At 41.2% G+C, this 22,153-nt stretch overlaps 1 protein-coding gene across 1 annotated transcript in view; it reads left to right on the top strand.

The window, feature by feature from the left end:
• Positions 1-251: 251 nt before the first annotated feature.
• The window catches only part of NPHP1 (nephronophthisis 1 (juvenile)), a 42,253-nt gene continuing 20,351 nt past the window's right edge, over positions 252-22,153 (top strand). The window contains exons 1-14 of the mRNA XM_015416133.1: positions 252-323; positions 366-398; positions 3,497-3,559; positions 3,927-4,063; positions 5,691-5,916; positions 7,096-7,201; positions 8,291-8,378; positions 9,815-9,857; positions 10,110-10,194; positions 11,220-11,314; positions 12,206-12,334; positions 13,198-13,272; positions 18,291-18,401; positions 19,285-19,367. Coding sequence (XP_015271619.1) covers positions 252-323; positions 366-398; positions 3,497-3,559; positions 3,927-4,063; positions 5,691-5,916; positions 7,096-7,201; positions 8,291-8,378; positions 9,815-9,857; positions 10,110-10,194; positions 11,220-11,314; positions 12,206-12,334; positions 13,198-13,272; positions 18,291-18,401; positions 19,285-19,367 — 1,346 coding nt within the window. The remainder of the gene's footprint in view (positions 324-365; positions 399-3,496; positions 3,560-3,926; positions 4,064-5,690; positions 5,917-7,095; positions 7,202-8,290; positions 8,379-9,814; positions 9,858-10,109; positions 10,195-11,219; positions 11,315-12,205; positions 12,335-13,197; positions 13,273-18,290; positions 18,402-19,284; positions 19,368-22,153) is intronic.

Below are 22,153 nucleotides of genomic sequence, written 5' to 3' on the forward strand. Positions count from 1 at the left end.
CTTGAGGTGGTCGGGATTTGTAGTTTTTCTCCTCTATGGACCTTCAGTCTTGCAGCTCCACTGCATCCTGGGACATGTAGTTATGCTCAGCTCGTTCCGTTGTTACAGTAACGTGGCTACCCTGAGTAATTTCTCGCGGCGCATTAAATGACGTTATTATCCGGCGCCGCAGCATTTCGTCTCCGTAGCGACCGCCGTGGCTGTGCTCGTCTGTGCAAGGCGCAGCGCGTACCTCACGCCGCTTCGACAAAATGACCGGGCGTCGGGGCCGGACGGGTCCGTTGCAGAATGCGCTGCGTCGGGGCCGGGAACTGCGGGAACAGGTGCCTTCTCGGGCTTCGTTGCCCTGCCTCAGTGGCTGAGAGGGCCCGACGGGCAGAAAGAAGAGCGTGAGGCAGATTCCTAGTGCAGGCGTACCTAAGACTGGCTTTTTGCACGAGAGGCTCAAAAGATCCCCCCCTCGCTGGCGCCCATTCGCTGACACAGCACGATTTGTGCTGGCACGGCCACAGTAAACGGGGGCATCCCTACCAGTGTTCCCTCTAAGCTGAGTTAGTGTGAGCTAGCTCACAGGTTTTTAGCCTCCAGCTCACACATTTCCGTCTTGGCTCAGGAAGGATGGCTCCAGAGCAAACTAATTTATGCAGTAGCCAAATCACTTGCTCACAACTTTAATGCCAGCAGCTCACAAAGTAGAATTTTTGCTCACAAGACTCCACAGCTTAGAGGGAACTTTGCATGTAGAAGCCTCTTAAAGACTAATAATAAGCATCTAAAATGTGTTCTTCTTTCTGTTATTATACATTATCAGTGTAGCAGAAGGCCATGGGGCGTGTGTGCAGGTCTGATTATCTGAGTGTGTAGCCCTTGGTCAAGTTAATTTTAATTGTGGACCTCCCTTTAATTGTGACTCTGAACATTATACTTTCCATGGTAATCTGCATCTCATGCACTTGTGCTCATTATACTGTTTGATATAACTCACTGCATTAGTTGAGGCCATTACTTATACTGTGACACTGGTGGCTACTGTTGTAGGAAAAGAAACCCCATAACTGATGCCCCCCACACTTCAGCTATGGGAAATGCACTACAAGATGCTGATTCCTATGCTTGGGGTAATGCAAATAGGAGTTCTAACTCTTCTGAATGTATGTTTGAAAATATATGAGGTTGTACAACTATTTTCCTTCGACAAAGTGGATCTTTATGTTTCTTTGTAAAATATTTTAGGTGAGTGCTTTGCTTCAAGAGAGCAAGAAAGCAGGAACCATGGATCTTGATACAAAGAAAAACCTTAGCCAGAGGTAATGTGTAATTTCAAAATTCCTTTGGGCTAGTTCTTTTTTTCAGATGTAAATGGATTAGATAGGGGACCTAAAAAGTATTTTACAGAAATGTCAGGTCTACTCAGAATCTTATTCATGTCTATCTAATGGGGTTTACTCCAGGAAGGTGCTCTTAAGATTGCTCTGTTAAACGGCAGTTATTTGGCAGTAGGCTTCATTAACATCAGTGAGGTTTACATCTAAATAAATATCAGGTTTGAAGAGTGTGTTTGAAACTTGTATGGTGACTATTCTTTGAGACTGTTTGTAGATGCAGACAGGAGGTATTGTGGGACAGAGGACTAAAGAGCTAAGCTTCATCCAGTTGCCAAATAAAATTTATTTTCAATGAAGTATAAAAAGTCAAATACATTTCAATACAATGGTCCTCTTGGAGGTAATGAACAAGATTTGTTGAAATATTTCCAGTCATGTGGGTTTACAGAAACACTTGGAAACGGAAAACTTTTCACTAAACTGTTTGGAAGATTATCTGATGCCCTAAATAGAGTGTAATCAGATTTATCACATTTATGTTTAAACTTATATTTCGTACATAAATCTAAAAAGCATCTCATTTTAATTTTCTGTCCCAATGGCAGGAAATAGTTGGACCAAAATATTTGATTAGGAAAAAACCCTCAAGTGTGGTTTGAATGTCATATTCAAACATTATCTGGAAATTATTTTTACTGAGATGGTGCTTGTTAAAATTTCAAGTCAATGCAGCATGTACTTCCCTTACATTGTTTAAATGTAAGGAAAAAAATCTAATGGCACTGAAAACCATTCACACATTAATTTTAGCACAACCAAAGAAACTGTGCATGATATGCCATGGATGTAGTTGTCCACTCATCTATTTCAACAGACTTTAAGTCTCCTTGAATATCACTGGAGTACCTCGGTTTCACTGTCACTTTCAGTAGCATCACTTGTATTAGGTTGCTGCTAGTTACATATCGGTGATTACAATACCACTTCCACCACGTGAGAGGAGACAGATAAATAAGATTTTTAGTTTCTAAAAATGTTTGGCTTCCATAGTCAATCAGGTAAATCAATAACTTTTTTAAAAAATTGGATTATTATCTAATGTATTTGTGGGTTTATCCCCCCCTGCACAAATCAATAAAACTGTCAGCTACGCTGCCATGGGGGTTGGGGAGCTCGGTCTGTGTCTGGTTAATTGCTACTGCATTCCTTTCTGTGCTTTTTCTGCTTTGCGCCGAAATGCTTATTTATACAAATGTGCAGGAGGGAGTTGTGTTGTCTGGGTTTTCCCTAGGTGCCGTGGGAGAGTGTTGTTCTCAGCTTTAGCTACCTAACAGTTTCCAAGCTTTGTCCCGCGCGTGGGAGGATCCTATTATGCCCAGGGGGCCGCCGCCATTCTTAACAGTGCTTATGTTACTGCATCTATAGCTCTGCAATAAAAGTATTACCATTCCTGAATGCGTGTACTTCGTTGTTGGCTGTGGGTTCTGACAAAAACATGTGTATACCTAATTCTTAGGGACAGTCACCTGGAAAACATACTGACATCTTTGACTCTGCCAGGCTTGACTGATAATGTACAGGCAATTTCTAGTTCACATTACTGATATTCTGTCCAGGGGTCTCTCTTGAGGCTTGTTGAAATTCTCCAGAATAGTGAGCAAATGAGACATTCTGCTGTATATACTTGATCTGGAAACACAGCAAAACACTAGAGTGGCTTCCACTTTCAGCTTTTCCTCTCTGGGTACCAGCAGGGAGCACAGCTCAATAATCAACAGCCATAATTCTTCACTTTCTTTCCCCAGTCAAGAAAGTATGGTGCAGTGTTATGGTGGGCAGTGCAATTCTGTAGTGATAACTAACTGCCCAGGTGAGTAGCAGATAGCTGGAGGGGCTGTGGCTCAGTGGTAGAACTGCATTCTTGCCATGGAGGTGGTTCCTGGTTCAGGTTACTGGGAAAGCCCCTTTTTGCTTGAAAACATGGACAGTGGCTACCAGTCAGAGCAGGCAGTGCTAAGCTAGATAGATCAGTGGTCTGTCTCTCTATGTGTTCATGAGTTCAAATTGCATGGTTGATCTGTTAAAGCACAATTGCATATGCCAAATTGGAGACTTTATTCCTGTTGTGCCTAGCATGTAAAAATGCAGCCTTTACGATTCGTATTTATTGTAGATGCTTGGAGCTGAAGAAGTCTGTTGATGAGAATGCTTTTACTCTTCAGAACCTGAAAAAGGTAAGTATTTTAGGTGCTTTCCACAAAATAGATTGGATCAGAAGTGCAGAGTAATTATATAAGCTTCAGGGGAGCATTATACAGCATATACCCTGGTCTGGCCCTAGCCTTTTGTATTTGTATTTTTATAAATACAGGGCAGATAACATATGGGATATGAAGCTTCATGAATATGACTTTGGAAGCTGCATATGCCACACAACAGTTGATAGCTGTGTCCCATAGGCAAAGGGCAGGGTTCTTTTTTTGGCATAAGGGACCATGTGAATGATTGGCTGTAATTAGTATGCTCTCGAGGAATGCAGTCTGTATCACATGCAGTTAAAATCGTAATGTTACAGTAATGTGCGGTATTGTGATCTTACAGTCAGATGAGCCTGCACCTGTGGGAAATTATCATCAGAGAAAAGAAGAAGAAGAAAAGCAATTGTTGACGCTTTCTCAGCAATTAGAAAAACTTGCTTCGATCCTTAGCCGAGAAAATGTGATGAAGGACTCCATTGTGTAAGCAGAATAAAATGGATATGGAATTCATAGTCAGTATGGAATATCACAGTCTGCTCAAGTTTAAGGATAGGTGTTTTTCAGAATCCATATTTACACTTTCCTATAATGGTCATGGATGGGCATGAGAAAAATCCAAGTAGGGACCCTACGAAACACATGGTGTGTGTGTGGGAAATCCCGTTTTCCCCTCTGCTTGCCCACTGGCCAAGTCAATCACCAGGCAGTCAGCCCAACCAGTAACACTGCCACTGCTCCCCCTGCTCTCCCCTCACTGCCTGCCCACCTAGCGCACTCACCCATTCACTGGCTTGTGGTGGTGGAGGGGAAGCATTTTCAGCTCTTTCCTCCATGCCCACATTGGCATCCCTCTGCAGTTTACAGAGTGGCGGAGGGGGAACAGCAGTGGCAGCTTCTGTGCCTTCCCCGCCCTCCTGTCTGTTCCCACCCTCTTGGCAGTGGGGGTGACAGCAGCTACTGGTCTCCCTCCTTTGGCCAAATCGGTGTGTGTGGCAGCTTATGTTTGCCCCACCCCATTATCTGGCTGCTTACTTGGCTGGAGCAGCTGGTGGGGCTCCTGCTCCTGGTCTGCCTGAAGTGCTGACCCCTCATGGGGGGAGGCTTCTGTTTCTCCTTCCAGCTTGCCAGCCTCCAGAGAAAAGGTGGAACTGGGCTGCCTCAGAACATATGGGCTAGCCTGGTTCCTCTCCTCCATGCTGCTAGTAAGTTTTCATCGTCTGTGCCTGTGCTGATATTCTCTATTTGTTTTTAACTTCCTTTCCATTCCCCCCCCCCAATTTTTCTGCAAACCTGGGAGCTCCTGCAAGTTTATCAAAAAATCTCCTCCTTTCTCTTTACATGCCCCCAATCTGCAGATTTAAGTGTCCACAGATGGGGCCATGTTGACTGTTAGATATATTGATTTTAACTGCATCTGTGTTATGTCTATGTTTAATGGCCATTCAGGCCTATTTTTTAAAAAGTGCGGGGAGAAGAAAATGCACCCCCCAATGCTTTGATGGCTAAGATTTTGTGAGAAGACCTTGTGAGCTGTTGAGCAGCATTATGGGTTTCCAGGATTACCCATGATACAACACCAAAGCCTCTGCTGGGGAAGCTGCAGAAGGGGTTAGTGTTTTCTCCCAGGCATTGGTCAACCTACCTTGTGCTCAGTGCTTGGGAGAGGTCAAGAAAATTCTTTACTTGCAAGGCTTTATGTGAGCTCAAGGACTCAGTGTGTCTGGTGGTAGAAAAGGGAAAAGAAGTGGCGCAAGTAGAAAGAGAACATGATTTCCACTCCTGCAGGGTGTAGATGGGTGAATGGAGCCAGAGGGGGTGAGGGAAGTGGTAGTTGGTGAGGGCCCATGTGTGTCCTGTCTAGAAGATATCTAACCCTACATCATGTACTGTTAATAGTTACCTGTCTTGAGTTTAGGAAATAAGACTGCTAAGAAAATCTGAATGAATTTAAAATGAATTCAGGGCTCCTTTCCAAACCCTGGTTCTTGTAATTCTAGAAAGAGAAAGTGAAGGACTCATGTATTTATATCAGAGATCATTTAAAATAAGCACCTGTTATGGTTTATTCTGTTTCTTATTTGGCTAGAGATGAGAAAAGCAAAGCCAGCCCAAAGATAAAACAGGAAAATGAGGATATTGAAGATGATGAAGAAGAAGAATGTGATGAGGAAAGTACAGAAGATGAGGAGGAGGAGGAAGAGGAGGAAGAAGAAGATGATGATGAAGATGATGATGATGATGAAGAAAACAAACTAGGAGATGATTCAACTATTAGACATTTTACCACTCTTGGTGATTTTACTGCTCAGCAAGAAGGGGATCTGACATTTAAAGCAAGTAAAACATAGAATCTGTGGGCACAGTTTGCCAAGCACTGTGGGGTTTTTTAATCTTCCATTTGTTATAGTGGGTGTGGTATAGATGTTACGTAAGTGACTAATCTTTACTCCTGTTATTATGCTTCTCTTTTATATGCTACAAATTTGTTAGATGATGTTCTGTCAGTATTCCTAAAGCAGCATGGTGCTACTGACACAGGTGTGACACACTGACTTGGCTCTGCAGGTTATTTAGACTGGTGCAGGCATAGCTGTTGTTGCTTCCAGTCCAGCAAAATTATTTGTAGGCAAGCTAGTTTGTAGAATTGGGTTGCCATCATTATTACTGTCTGAAAGAGTCTTTATACTGGATGGACCTGTGTAGAGGTGAAAGGTGACAGTAATGCCCTTCCCCTATGGAGTCATTCTCAACGGAGGCTGGCTTGCCTATGGTTAGGAATAGGGTTCAGGTTTTAGTCCACTAAAGTGTTTCCCCAAATGTAGTTCCTTATGTTTCCCATATAACAAATAGCTACCATTCCTTCTTATAAGAAAAAGAGAAACTGTGTATTTTGGGATACAGTTCAGGTAAGTGTTAAATATGTCCCTGGTGACCACAGATCCTTGGCAAGAGGAACAGAGCAAACTTCAGGTCTTGCTGATTGTAGCTGATCCATTTTGTATTTATGGAAGTCCATGAGAATCAAGACCAGAACGTCATCTGTGTAGCCCTGCCCTGAGTTCTGTTTATTGGTTGCATTAAAGTTTGACTCTATAGAACAGAGATGGAGGGCAGTAGGATGTTGTACTTGATGTTGCCCTTTGCCTTAAACAATACTGGGTTCAGTCCTGCTCTGTTACAGTCCAAGGGAAACATTTCTGTTAAGATGAAATGAGTATGGCCTGCTTTCTTTTGGGAATCTCAGCATAGTGTCTCTCGTATGTGGTATTGTTCAGAGGGGTTGCCAAGCAGTTTGCTGTGCTTTAGATTTGCCTGTTCAACTGTGGTGTCTTCTACAGTCATATGCTTTATCAAGCACCAAATAAAATGATAAAAACTGGCTACTTTTTTTTGCTGGAAAACATCAGATGACATAGCTTCTGTTGCAATGCATTTAGCACTTACAACAGCTGCATTCTCTTTAAACAACTGAATATTAAAATGTTTTCTTTTCTCCCTTTCCTGTATTGCAGAAAGGTGAGTTGCTTTGTATAACTGACAAAAAGCCTGATGGCTGGTGGCTGGCTAAAAACTCCAAAGGGGAGAGTGGCCTTGTGCCTAAAACGTATCTGACAGTGAGTGTGCTTTTGCCTTCTTTTCTGTTTACTTAGACTTGTCTGCCTTTATCTTAGCATCTGTCTGCCTTCATATGACAGCACTCTTTTGGTCTGCTGTGAAAACCTACACAGTGATATGGGAATGCCAGCGTGCCATTATCTGAGTTCCCCTTGTTGACCTCACAGCCCAGAAGGAAGGGCAGCTGCCAACATACATAGAACTTGCTCTGTTCCAGGAGTTCCCCAGAATGTGTGCAAACTGCCCGCCTCCTGTATGATGGGGCTGCACTCCAGTGTTCAGTCAGGCAGAGGGCATTTCGGGGGGGATCGTGGGGGATCGCAGTTCCCCCGGGTGAGGTATGGGGGGGCACATGACGAAGCCCCGCCCCCTGCTTCTGGCCGCCCCGCTTCCAGCCCTCATTCAGCCAGGAGGAGGCAGGAGAAGATGCAGGGTAAGTTGCTTCCTGTGTGGCCTTATGACACACTTCTGGTGATGTCAGGGGGTGTGGCCTTATGACACACTGCTGGTGAAGTCAGGGGGTGTGGCATATGCTAATGAGTTATGCTAATGAGTTCCCCTAGCTCTTTTTCTACGAAACGACCCCTGCAGTCAGGGCATACTCCCAGAGACTTAATTCTCTCAAGAATTACCCACAAGATAGTGGAGTGGAGACATTATTATTAAGGAATCTGTAAATAAGTATCAGAGGTATACCAAGAAGAAGAAACGTTCTATTCACTAAAATGTAGTGGGGTGGTGACTTATTAAGGAATCTGTAAATAAATATCAGTAGTATACCAAGAAGCAGAAATGTCCTTCTAGTCACTAAAATGTAGCACTCTCTCCTTTTGGACCAGCATATCACAGAGCATATACCTTGTTCCCCAGTGCTTTGAATTGCTCCAGGGCAGGCTGTGACGAGGCAGCATGACTCTGCAGCCCGTGTTTGGCTATCATCACTCTTCCTCTTGGTCTGTGTAGTTGTGTGGACATCTTGGCCACTAGACTGCCCTAGTTAGTCAGATCTTCTTTTTATCAGTTATAAGAAATAAAGATCCAATGTGGTTCACCACTTTAGTGTGTTAACTTTGCAGGTCTATGACAAAGAAGGAATGGGCCAAGGACCAAGTGATGAGGAAACAGAAGAAGACATAGAGGTGGCAGATGAAACAGCCGGGGGAGTTGAAATTCTGAAAAGGTAAAGAGAAAATGGCTTGGAGTACACACATATGGGGGATGGTGAATGGGATGGTACAGCCCAGTCTTGTCAGATCTCAGAAGCTAAAGCAGGATTGGTACTTGGATGGGAGACCACCAAGGGTTATTCTGCAGAGGAAGGCAATGGCAAAGCACCTCTGCTTTTCGCTTCCTTAAGTCACTTGCGACATGACGCACTTATGTATGCTAATATTATTAGCTTATTCTTTGTGATAGGGGCTTCTTCAGTGCAGAATCAGTCTTGCGTAGGCTGTCCATTCCCAGTTGAACATTTGCTAGTTTCAGCTTCTCTCCATCTTTTCCATTATTATTTTTATTTACAATTTACTTTATCATATGTAGAAGTTGGGTAAAGCCAGTGGCAGAATTAAATGGGTTCCAGTACAGACCGTTTGGATTGGTATTGAATTGATTGGATTGGTGAAGAACAATTTATATGAGTCATGAACAAGAAGAACTCCAGGGAGAAATGGAAAATATGCTTAAATTTGATTTTCTTCAATATCTGAAATTTGTCTAGTACTGAACAAAAATAAATACATGAGTAACTTCTGTACCACAAAAATCAGACCAGTGCTTAGGTGTAGTACTGAAGGCTGCATGTTAAGAAAACAAAAGTATTTGTTTCTGATTTGAGCATTTTCTTGTAAAATAGGAAAGCAATAGCTTTGGAGAAACAAAGGGATCAAAATATTAACTCACTGCATGCAGTAGTGTGAAAGTGCGGCATTTGATCCAGCCAGCTTTTTCATTCAATCTTGCTCAGTTCCCATTCTTATCATAGTCCCCAGTAGCTTATGTCCATTCAGGTCCCATGATCCCCAGGAATAGCTTTTTTGGTGGTCAAAGAAGATCCCTTTCTCCCTTTTTCACTAGTGGAAAACCCATAGAGTCTATCTCAGTTCTCTTAGGACATGTTCAAACAAAAGTGGTAGAACATCTATGGAAAAGAATACAGGAAATAAGGTGGGGTGCGTACAATAACCAATATTGACTGGAATACATTGGGAGCAGATAGCCAAGAAGATAACATGTGAAGAAGGGTTCTTAGCAGCTATTTGGATCAATTTCTGAAGTTAGCAAACGTCTGGATCAAGTAGTGAACTCAGTACAATAGGAAATGTTTATCCCAGTTCTCTGCATGTTTACTTGGAAGTAAGTCTCTCACTGAATTAACAGATTTATTTCCAGGTAGAATGCAAAGGATTGCAGCATTAGCCACCATACATTTAAAGGTATGAATCTTATTTTCAACTGGTCTTGGACAGAATACAGATTGGTTGGTGTTCTCCACTGGGACATTCACCCAACATACTACTTCAGCAATCCATCAACAAACACATTATGTCATAATTTACAGGCTGGTACACCTGCAATATATTAATTTGTTTTCTTCTATGACATTTTTTACACCAGAACAGACTCACACTGGAGTGCTGTGAAAAAGGCTATAACAGAGGTTAGTTTGTGCTTATTATTTACATGCTGCCATTAATTATTTTTGCTAAGACCCATTTTGCTATTAGTTTGATTTTCTATAAACCAAAAGCTGTGTTTCATCCACTTAACTCAGGATTTCTCAAACATTTGTGCTTTAGAAGACTTGGCATTCAGTGATCTTTTAGCCCTAAAACTGGCAGATTAGTGTGGTGACGGACGTGAACATATACTCTAGAGGCAGTAACAGCTGAAATACTTCTTTTCTGAACAGAATAATACTTTAGATGCACTGACCACTATGGGAGCAGTTCCAGCTGGATTTCGACCCTCAACACTCGCACAACTCTTGGAAGAAGGTAGGAGTCTGGCAAAGCTATTTCACGGAAGCCAGAGTTTCCAAATTGTGAGGTCAGTTTCCCTTAGGAATTGTAGGGGGTGACTGGGGCTGGAATTGGATAATATAATCACTGATGCTAAGTCTGTGGGTGTTTATTTCAATTGTCTTGTCTCTAGGTTCTCAGAATCAGTGTTGGTATTAATCTTTTAACGTATTTAAAAATACCTTTTCCTTTGAAATGCAGTTGTAGTTGTACGTGGGCACTGCTACAGTGGGATGTTTTCGTACAGTGGAATGTGTTTGTATTTAGGAGCTCGTCATGCAGGAGGCTGGGGCTCAGGGGTAATAATATCAACTTTGCTTGGAGGAGATCCCAGCTTCATTCCCTGGCATTGCCGTTTAAAAAGATCAGGAACATGAAAGACCTTTACTTGAGATCCTGGAGAGCTGCGGCCAGTGTTAGAAGTAATGTCTAATAGAATCCAGGAGACTGGGACATGGTGATCAAAACCCTACCTGTCTCTCTGTGAACTTACTTCATCTTCTGCTTTTGCATATTTTCAGCTTCTGTACTGGGACATGGTGATCAAAACCCTACCTGCCTCTCTGTGAACTTACTTCTGCAGGCCCAATGGCTTTTGGCCTGAAAGACATTTAAAACTTAACCCAAATTTAGCTGAAGCCTGTCAGAACAGTGGGGGGTTGCAATGTATATCTCACACCAGTCAGAGTGGACAATACTGACCTTGATAGACTAGTTGTCTTACTCAGTAGAAGGAAGTTTCATGTGTGTCGTGTGTCCATTATGTTTTCATCAGGAAACATAGGTTAGCTTTGACTCCCTCTCATGTGTATACCTTTGTGACAAACCTGAGGTTGCTGCTCCTCAATTCGTAAAAAACCCTGAAAAGTGTGGCTTGGAAAATATTCTGGAATCAATAAAACTGTCAGTGTGTTCAGGACATGGATATCAATTTATAATTGAACTACTGCTGCAGTCCAGAGGTCAAATAATTTATTAAATAGTACACTTTATTCTTCTAGGAGTTCAGTTTCGAGCCCATTACTTCCTGCAACCTGAGCTCACACCTTCAAAGCTTGCTTTCCAAGATCTAGTATGGAACTCTGAGAAAGGCACTGTAAGTACTTTCTCTTGAAGTCACAAAGACAAAGAAGATGCCTGTGGTTGTCATGGAGGCCATGAGATCCTGAGCTGCTCCTAACAAGACAGCCTTGGGATGAATGGTGAAGTCCCCCAGGACAACCAGCTTAGTGGTCCTTAACACCATCCCCAAGACCACCTCTGTCAGCTCTGGCAGGGAGACTGTTAGGTAGCGAGGGAGGGCATTGTACCAACAGAATCCTAGTCCGGTGGTAGAGAGAACTTGGCCATGGATTTTTAAACAGTTTGGTTCCATTGTTTTTAATTCTTTGAAGTCATATGGTTATATGAACTAGCACAAACCAACTTTTCATGGACTCATGTTTAGTCTTAAGAGCGAGTACAGATGATACTGATTGAACTTGTTTGTGGGTCGTGTTGATTGCATGCAACTATTGGCAGAAAAAGCAGAAGTAAAATGGACATGTAGGAGGTAAAGGTGCATGAGTGTGAATATGCACACATATGTGATTTTGCTTGCCAGACAGCATCTCCCCTAGCAGAACCAACAGTATGAGAGTTTTTAGTTGCTGTCCCTTTATATTCTGTGTGCATGCATACCTTCACATGCTTTTTCAGGAAGGCCAGGGGCCTTCTAAATCGCACAAATAGTAAAGTATGCTGTCCCTTTATATTCTGTGTGCATGCTTACCTTCACGTGCTTTTTCAGGAACGTGCCTTCTAAATCGCACAAATAGTAAAGCAGTTGATGGCATGTGGCTCTTATAAATTAGGAATGTTGCCTAACCATAAAATACAGCCTTACTAAGAGAAGACAAAAACCTGTCAAAATTCCTAGAAATGATTCGGTAGCTAGGAACATCATGGAGTCATAATGTCCTGTTCTGGTGTTTTGTCTGCCTTTCAGATTCAGTCCAGGCCAACTCGGATATCACTGATTTTGACACTATGGAACTGTAAAGCAATTCCCTTTCCTGGACTGAGCATACAGGTCCTCAGTAGGCATGTTCGACTTTGTCTTTTTGATGGTAACAGAGTAAGTTTTACAAGTCAGTTAACTCAAGGAGTTAAAACTTGAATTCTTTGCAATACATTGTCCAGATTTACGAAGGAGAAAGATGTGTCTACTTAATTGTCTTTTGGTATATTAGGGTAGATTTACAGTCATTGTGTGTGAGATTCAGACCGCATAACAAAAGAACTACACAGTTGAATAAATGGGTGATATTTAATGACGTAGAAAGTTTGAAGAACACCAGTTGAGCACTGGACCCTCACTCCAGAGTTATCTTGGCATGTGTGTCATCTAACCCTTTAATGAAGCAATGTCTGCACCATGGTGGCTTGTATGGTGCTCCTTCTTTGTGGTGTTTCTTAAAATTGGAAGGAAGCCTGTGAACTTTCTAGTTGCTCAAATTCTTTCTTTAAGGACCAACTATTTCACGAGAAGGTTTAACATAATCTTTTTCCCACTGTGGGAAAATGAAGTCAGAGTGTATTAGATGTTTCACTCCAACTGAGTGTTTTGGATAGTTTAGAGGGCAAGTCATTTAGATTCAGGAGGCATGTTTGGGTCCTGACTCATCAGCTCAAAGAGGTATCATGTCATTAATAAGACCAAGATTTGCGTGGGTGTCTGCCACAAAATGACTTGAAAGGACCTTTTATAAAAGGGTGGGTTTGCATTGCTGGTTATCGAAATTCCATGAGCTGCAGAAGGAAAAGGCTGATCTAATCAGATGTTGATTTTGCATTGAAATAGTTGGACTAGCTTCCTCTTCACTGTCTTAATCTACATTGTTATACTCAGATTTACATTTTTCACTTTCTTAATCTATATTGTTAAACTCAAATTTACATTGTAACAATCTTTTCTGGTGCTACTGCTTCTCATTTTAGGTTCTGAGTAACATTCATACAGTCAGAGCTACATGGCAACCTAAAAATCCCAAAACATGGATTTTTTCTCCACGGGTATGTATGCAGAGGAGATTATACACTGATTTGGTATTGTAAATTTTGCATGATGCATGAACTGCAGTGTATCAAGACATGTGGTGACTTGTCTCAGACACCAGGTGGAGTTAATGTAAGTGCTATGGGGAGCAATCCTTAGCAAGTCTACTCAGAAGTAAGTACCATTTTAGTCAATGGGGTATACTCCCTGGAAAGTTTCTTGGGATTGCAGCCATAATATTCTTTTATTATCAGCTTTTGCAACACCAAATCTCAAATAGTATTGATTATATTTGTTTTTACTAAATAAATGATAATGCACTGTATAGAAGAGGAAGGAAGTGGCATCAGTTATTCAGTAGGTGGCAACCTTGTCTCTGGATCAGTCTTAAAATCCAGAAGGTGAAAGCTGGAAGGAAAAACAGCAGTTTTTAAAGGAGGCTCCTAAACAGACCTGTGACCAAATGTAAATGTTCCTTTATAGTACCATAATATAGTAGATCCATTTTTTTTGTTAACCTGTTAATGCAAGGATATCCAGCGCACAGAAAGCATTGCCATATTTTTAATCTGTCAGTATATCTGCATATGACTCTTCAGTCTTTGTTCAAGAGTGCAGAACCTAGTCTGTCCCAACCAGTGTTCCCTCTAAGCCAAGTTAGTGTGAGCTAGCTGACAGTTTTTTAGCCTCCAGCTCACACATTTTTGTTTTAGCTCAGGAAAGATGGCTCCAGAGCAAACTTATTGATGCAGTAGCCAAGGCGCTCGCGCACAACTTTAATGCCAGTAGCTCACAAAATAGAATTTTTGCTCACAAGACTCCACAGCTTAGAGGGAGCATTGGTCCCAACCCTACCTTGTCACTTCCATCTGTGTTTGTGAATTTTATTTGTTAGCTTAAGACTAGATTTCCCTTTCTTTGAAAGACCCAAAGCTTTGTGTAAAATGGTCAGTAAAATAAATGACCAACTAAAGTGAAACTAACCAACTATGAGGAGGCATATCAGAATGTGTGTTGCAGAGGTGGCTCAGGAGAAAATAAAGGACAAACAAGCAGGAAGCAGACAAAAATGCCAGGTTAGGTTGGACTTCCAGTTTTGGCGACTCACGAATGAATGCATCCCATCGAGCTCTGATGGGTGCGCTTTCGGATCGGGGAGGCAGGGAGGGGGATCGGACGCTTTCAGTCCCCGAAGCCCTTATAGAGGGCTTCTAGCCTGGAGCACTGAAGGAGCCATTCCCAAAGCCGCGGCTTGGGGATTGAGGCTCTTTTTAGCTCCTAAAGGTCCTGTGGTCCCGAGGCCAGCAATGGTGACCAGAGACATTTACCAGACCAGAGTGTGCAAGAACCTAAGCAAAAAGGACTCTCCCTATGGGAAGATATTGAGCGACTAAAAAAGTGAGTTTCAAAATAAAGACAAACACGAAGTGGGTGGAAGAATTGACAGTGAGATGGCAAAGCTCCGTAGAGAAAAGGGGGGGAACTCTTCGGAGGAAGAACCCTACCCTACAGCGTAAAAAGCAGCGAAATGGGAAGCAAGCCAATACTTAGCTGTTAGAAACCCATCCAACTTAATCGTAATGCAGCGGGACCTGATATTCATTGCAGAGAAAACCTTAGAACTTTTAAGAACTTTCAACTTAATGTAAACAATGTTGCAGCGAGATGGGGGAAATGGCACCCAGAGGCAAAGTCACCACAGGAACTGCCAGCACAGCATCACCGGTCACAAGACCGGAAAATACCACTGATATAACTGGTACGATTTCTGAAGCCTTGCGCTCCCTGCTGGATCAGCTGACGAATCTCAACAAGAAATGTGATGATTTGCAGAAGGACTTGAAGGAGACTAAAGTAAAATCAGAAAAGACGGCCCAAAAGCTTAAAAAGGTTGAAACTAAAACCAAAGAAATGGACCAAAGAATGGACATCACAGATAAAAACAGAGCTTTTGAAAAACAACAACTACTACAATTACAGGTGGAAAGATCCTTATATGTTTTAAGATTCCAAGGGGTACTGGAAAAAAAAGATGAAAATTTAAGAGAAATCTTATGAAGCATTAGCCCCCTTGATCAACAGCAGACCTGAAATATAAGTGAAGCATTGGCCCCCTTGATCAACAGCAAACCTGAAATATTGCAAGCGGATATAGACATGATTTATAGAACCTATTCAGAGTTTGTGGGGAAAAACAATCTTCCAGGGGAAATATTTGTTAAATTTGCAAAAAGATCAACAAGAGACTTGATACTTAAAGCATCTATTGGCACAATATTAAAAATTCAAGAGGAAGAGATAAAAATACTCAAAGATCTTCCATTTGAAATATGTAAGAAGAGGAAGCAATACAGAAATATTGCAACATTTCTTCAAAAGCACAATGTCCGATGGATTTTACCAGAAGGTCTTATATTCAACTACAAAGAGAAGAAGGAAAAGATTGACACTCTCTCTAAAGCAGAATCATTCCGGAAGCAACATCAAACTCTGACAAAACAAAGAAAGAATGCAGAGGAAGAGAAGGCGACAGAAGGAAACAGCAAACATCAGGCGTCAGCAACTGACAGTTCCTCTTCTACTTCGGTGTCCTTGGGTGAAATCCTTGACTCTGACTTTGATTCTGACCTGGGAGCTGCTGCCCCCAGATCTTATAAGGTAAAAATCCCCTGGCAAAAGAAGAAGAAGCATAAAGACAAGAAGACATCCAAATGAAGATCTGAGATTTTTCTATGTCAAATTTTATAGAATTTATATTATTGCCCATATGTGACACTATAATCAAGTAATATTTGTCCTTTCTGTTTCAATATTTTTTATTTAAAAGCTAATGCAGAGCAGGCTGATACCCGCCCAAAGAGTCCCTAGACTGTGAGTTCAAATCCGCCTCCAAGCCCTGCTCTCTGTGCCCCTTGCCTGCAGAGGTGAGACAGGGGGCAGCTAGAGACAAGGCATTTTCTGCAGTGGCACCTTGCCTTTGGAGTGCCCTCCCCCTTGAGGATGGCCTGGTGCCTCCCTGACTGTTTTTTAGGTGGTAGAACAAACATTTTTACTTAGGCATTCAACTAAGGGGTTTTATCTTTTTTTAGTTGTATCGGGGGTCAGAGGATTGTTGTGTGTTGCTCAGTTGTTTTATGCTGCTTTTATGCCCATGGTTTATTTTTAATACTGATCTTTTATGTTGGTGGTTTTATGTTATTTATCAGTTTTACTTGTGAACTGCCTTGAGCAGATCTCTGGAGAAGTGCCATATAAATCCCTGAAATAAATTAAACATGCAGTGTAGTCACCACAATTGCATCTAAAAAATCTCACTAGTGATCAGGCTAACAGCCAGCTCTGGCAGACTGTGTCATTGCTGAAATGGGAAAGGCCTTTGAAATTAAAATCTTTGTTTCTTCTTACCATCAGGCAGGTTTCTTGGGGAGGTGGCATAAAATATTCCAAATATATAAATCCCAAGCAGAGTTACACCTTTTGAAGTGCACTGAAGTCAGTGGGTTTAGAAGGGTGTAACTCTGCTTAGGATGACAGTGTAAAGACTGCAGAGTCAGGCTTAGGTAGGATATCTTGGGAGGGACGTTTACAACCAAAAAGACCCTGATTTTTGCCCTTGCAGATCTTGTCTCCCAATTAGATGAAGAGCACAGGGTGGCTGCTGAGAATGGCAGTCCTACATTGAATTCCCCCTCTTCTTCCCTGCAAGATGTCTTAATAGAGATGTCACACTGGCTGGCTGTCAGTCCATGACAGTCAGTGATGTGGAGTGGGTATGGGGAAATACATGATGTGATGGGATCTCATCATGCATTTTCATCACTGCACATTATGGAAGGGGAAAGCAATGCAGGATTGCTATTTTCAGCAGCAGCCATATGCTTTTGTCACACCTAGTTTTACCCTTAGTTTGTCAGAATTTGTGCAATAGAGGGAGTGTGTTGACATACTAGAGGGAGCTGAACAGGTTCTAATCTTCTGTGATTAGTTACAAATTCCAGGGTGGTAGCTCTTTTGCAGTAAAAACACAAACGAAAAAGAAGTTTGGCAGCTTGAGTTTTACTGTGGCATAAGCTTTTGTGAATTAAAGTTCATTTCCTCAGTATATGAAGTGTCTGCTTAGTTAGTGTATACACACACGCACACATGCATTGAATAAGAGAAAAATTGCAAACAGTGGGGTCAGAAGACAATGCAATAAAAGAGGTGCAGTCTGTGACATTTCCATGCACAGCTCAGTTGGATATAAGATAACAGTGGCCATTCAAAGGGAGATTCCATTGTGAAACTTTGGAAATGAAATTCATCAGGAAGTATGGCACTATTTCAATCACAATTCATGTTTTAAACTTACTAGCACGTCCAGAAACATTGTGTTATCCATCTATGATTGCCGTTGTGAATGGCCACTGTGCGTATTTTACATACACTTGAGCCTTCCATAGAAATGTCACAGACTTGTATTTATTTGCTTTTTCACCTCACTTAGATTTTTCTCCTCTATCCAGTGTATAACTGAGAATGCACTTCATGAATCTGACAAAGTAAGATTCTAGTCCATGAAAGCCTATACCACAATAAATCTTTTAGGGTACCACCCAACTCCTTTTTATCAATGGTTAGTTCAGCTTCATTTTGAGCACTTATTTAGAGCTGAATAAAGGAGAGAATACTCCAGGATGAGAAGAATTTAGACTAGCAATTCAGTGGGAACTGTCAATAATCAGTGTCTGATAGCTGTATTTTAATGGTGAATGATTGGGAACTGTCAATAATCAGTGTCTGATAATTATATTTCAATATAATTTGGTCCTAATTGTGTAACTTGTCAAGAGCTTAGTATTAGGAAGTAAATAAATACATTTCTGCAAAGCAATGTGGTGTGAAAAGATGCTGCATGATGATGATTCTTATATCTGTTTGATTATTCCATTTGAAAGTAAACAAGAAAAATGACAGTGTTCTCACAATCTCTTAAGAGACTCTGGAAAGCAAATGTGTTATATCTGCTTTTTTCTTTTCTTTTTTTAAATTGTAGATCACTGGCATCTTACCGTGCCTGCTTGATGGAGATTGTTTTGTTAGATCCAATTCTCCATCTCCAGACATTGGTATATTATTTGAACTTGGAATCACGTACATTCGCAATGTAAGTTTATGGGTGTGACTCATTGTGTGGAACTGTGTTAGATGACAGTCTGTATGTTGATATTCTTCATACAAAGGGTTTAGCTTCCTCATAATCCACAGGAATGAAGCATGAGTTGGCTTCAGTATTAAAAGAATGTCAACCTCCCATGGAAACTGGCATTTAAAAAAAACATTCTTTGCCATTCTCCTGTGGAAGGATCTGGCAGCCTCATTGCAAATGTGCATATTCAGAAAGAAGATTCCCAGTAATTTGAAACTTTAAATAATAGAACATTATACTCCCATAGAAACTAGTATGTTTTTAAATATGTCACCCTCCCAGGGAGTGATCTGGCAGCCTCCTTGTAAATGTGCATATGCAGAAGTAAGTAAGGTTCCCATACTGCAATCCTAAATGGAGTTACATCCGTCTAAGCCCATTAACCTCAATGAAGTGGAAAGGTGTAACTCTGCTTGGTGCTGCACTGCCAATCATTTAAAATTTTAAACATCATGAATCGGAATAAATACGCAAAGTAATATCATGTGATAGGATTTACAGATTGTTTTTCTCTGAATGGCAGGCCTCGGAATCTGGTGCTTTGTTTAATTGTTATCTGTAGCAAAGACCTAAACCACGGGGACTGCAATGGGAAAACACTGAGTAGCAGCCAGCAGACCAATCACCTCTCCTTCTAGCCACTTCTCTTTGTATTATTAAAACCTCCATGCTTTGAGTGCCAAGTAGGCATTTCTTGCTGGGAGACAGAATGGGGAGGATAGTGAGGAGTCTGCCACTGCTTTTCAGTAGCTACTTGGACTAGCATGGGTATGGAGATATGCTTGTGGGCACAAGACCTGGATTGCTCATGAAATAATCAGATTCATTCAACATTTTCTAGTCAACAGGTGAAAGAGGAGAATTAAGTTGTGGCTGGGCATTTCTAAAACTTTTTGATGCCAGTGGAATTCCAGTCCCCTCTAAGTAAGTTTGTGTGTGTGTGTGCGTGTGTGTGTTAGGAGAAGGCACAAAATAGAGACATAATGCAAAAAGAATAACAGGCTCATGCAATCGGTGGTGCCTACAACAGGTCAGGAATCACACTGTTGCTGATTCCCTGACACTAGACTACAAAATACAGGGTGCCTCACTTATGGTCTAGTCTGTGTAGAGTCTATGCCAGAGTCATGGAATTCCAGTCCCCTCTAAGTAAGTTTTTTTTGTGTGTGTGTGTGTTAGGGGAAGGCACAAAATAGAGACACAATGCAAAAAGAATAACAGGCCCATGTAATTGGTGGTGCCTACAACAGGTCAGGAATCACACTGTTGCTGATTCCCTGACACTAGACTACAAAATACAGGGTGCCTCACTTATGGTCTAGTCTGTGTAGAGTCTATGCCAGAGTCACACTTCACACGTGCACTTTACATGTGTATTGAATGTGATACCTATTGGAAGGGAGAGGTATGTTCAGGATTGCCTGCAGAGCTCCCCAGCTCATATTAGTAAAATGATGATAATTTACAATGGTCATCAGAACAAATGTCGGCATTCATACTGCAAATGCCCCTGCTGTGTAAGGTGGTGCACTGAAAATAAGGATCTATGACTGTGGTTTTTATATTATGGAAACTGCATATTTGGGGTAATTGGCTGCGAGGTACCTTCTATTGGTGGAAGCTGCACAAAACTTTCAGATGAAAGCATTCTTATTATCTCCTTTGACTTAACTTGGCCTGTGTAACTAAAAGGGCAAATGTGTCATGGAGAATGGTAGGGCTGTCCTTGGTTAAAGGTAGTGTTTTGTTTTGTTTTTTTAAATATGGCATCTGGCTTGGTTTGCGTTCATTAATTATCTGGCAGAGGATTCTTGGGTATGTTGTAGTTTGCAAGACCCTCGACTGGCCTCGCTGATGGTCTGTTGGTTAGGGGGCCTTAAATCCTAAAAAAAAAAACCCTGAATGATTATTTTTACATTGTACCAGATATACCAACTATTATAGTTGTACAAATTGAGATGAGATTGAACAATTTGATATGATTGTTATTACATAACAACAGTGACAAAAAACCCTCATAACCAAAGGTTGAACAACATAGTATCAACATAGATGAGGAATCTACACAGCATGTATAATTATTATGGGGATCCAGTACTGATTCTGTTTTGAAGTAGGTTCTCTTCCTCAGATAAACTCAGAGATGAAGGACAACAAGTATTATAAATGACAGTGACATAAATAACAAGAATTAGTCAATACAAAATTTTTTTGTTAAAAACACTACTGTCAAGAGAAGCTTCAATTTCAAGCAACTGTACAGAATTATGTGATTGTTGTCACTATTTACTCTATCATTCATACCTCCCAGCAGATTATTCTACATGTAAATTCCTCTTATGGAAGGTGTGGTTCTTATACCCTTAAAAGTAGTAAAACCTCACTTGTCTGTATTCTATGAAAGAAGGTGTCACTGCTTGTTTCAGTAATCCACCAGTATAAGTTTAAAAAGCTTTGACTGGCATCCCTAAAAAACTGATTAAAACTCTGTTAAACTTGAGATTGTAGCATACAAACTTCAGTCCTCAGGGACTCCAATCACAACAACCTGCAAAGGCATTGGTAATTGCAAGGAACTTACCTCCTACTGGCATATCTTCCTGCAAATTTAAACTGCAGGTTTTTATGCCGGACATAAAGCAATGTAATATTGAATCAACCACTAGAGGGAGCAAAATGTCCAGAACAGAACCCCCCCTTCCTCTGAAGCAACAGAAACAGACAAACTAGGAAAATAAGAATGTGGAAAAGTGCTACTTTGCAACTTATAAATAAAAAATCACCCATATTCATATGAGGCAAGTAAGATCTAAATTGAGACCATATAACATATAAGACTTAAGCCTAAGCATCCATTCCACATTACATAAGGAGATGGATTGGATGTTCAGGCTGAGAACCAGTTTGGTGTAGTGGTTAAGTGCGCGGACTCTAATCTGGGAGAACTGGGTTTGATTCCCCACTCCTCCACTTGCACCTGGATACCTTGGGCAAGCCGTAGCTCTGATAAGAGCTGTCCTTGAAAAAGAGCAGTTTCTGTCAGAGCTCTCAGCCCCACCTACCTCACAGGGTGTCTGTTGGGGGGAGGGGAAGGGAAAGGAGTTTGTAAGCCGCACTGAGACACCTTTGGGTAGTGAAGGGCGGGGTATAAACCCATTCTCCTCTTCTCCTTACATAATATTGTGGTCAACTTCATTATATGATTGCATGTGTGGAATCTCAGTCTTAAAAAAGTGGGTTCTAACTGAAAGACTCTTACCCCATATAGCAAGGGTAAGAGTTGCTCAGTTAGAACCTATGATCACATAGATAACCAGTCTAGAACTGCAATTTGAAAAATGATATAACAGTGCAAATTCCACTATAGTTGGTTCTCCTTGTATTAACATGAGCAATAGCTGAATGGGTGAAGAGATCCGTAAAGTCCTTTGTTCTCCTAAATCCAATATATAGGAAATCATTGCAGCATAAAATTTGTTTAACCACTATGCCAATGTTTACATATTTTGAACAGAATAGGATGAATGGGAATATTGAAATGCACATGAAATACGGTTGTTAAAGTTAGGTCAGCTGTATTTTCAGTTTCATGAATAATCCTATGTGGATACCCTCTCCTTTGTGCTTGTTAATTGTAATTGTAAGCAGGAGCATCTATTACTTAAAATACATGATTTTGAGAATGCTTATTAACATAGAATATTGTAGTG

This window comes from Gekko japonicus, unplaced genomic scaffold, assembly GCF_001447785.1.
Source record: "Gekko japonicus isolate JY-2015 unplaced genomic scaffold, Gekko_japonicus_V1.1 scaffold339, whole genome shotgun sequence".
NCBI lineage: Eukaryota > Metazoa > Chordata > Lepidosauria > Squamata > Gekkonidae > Gekko > Gekko japonicus.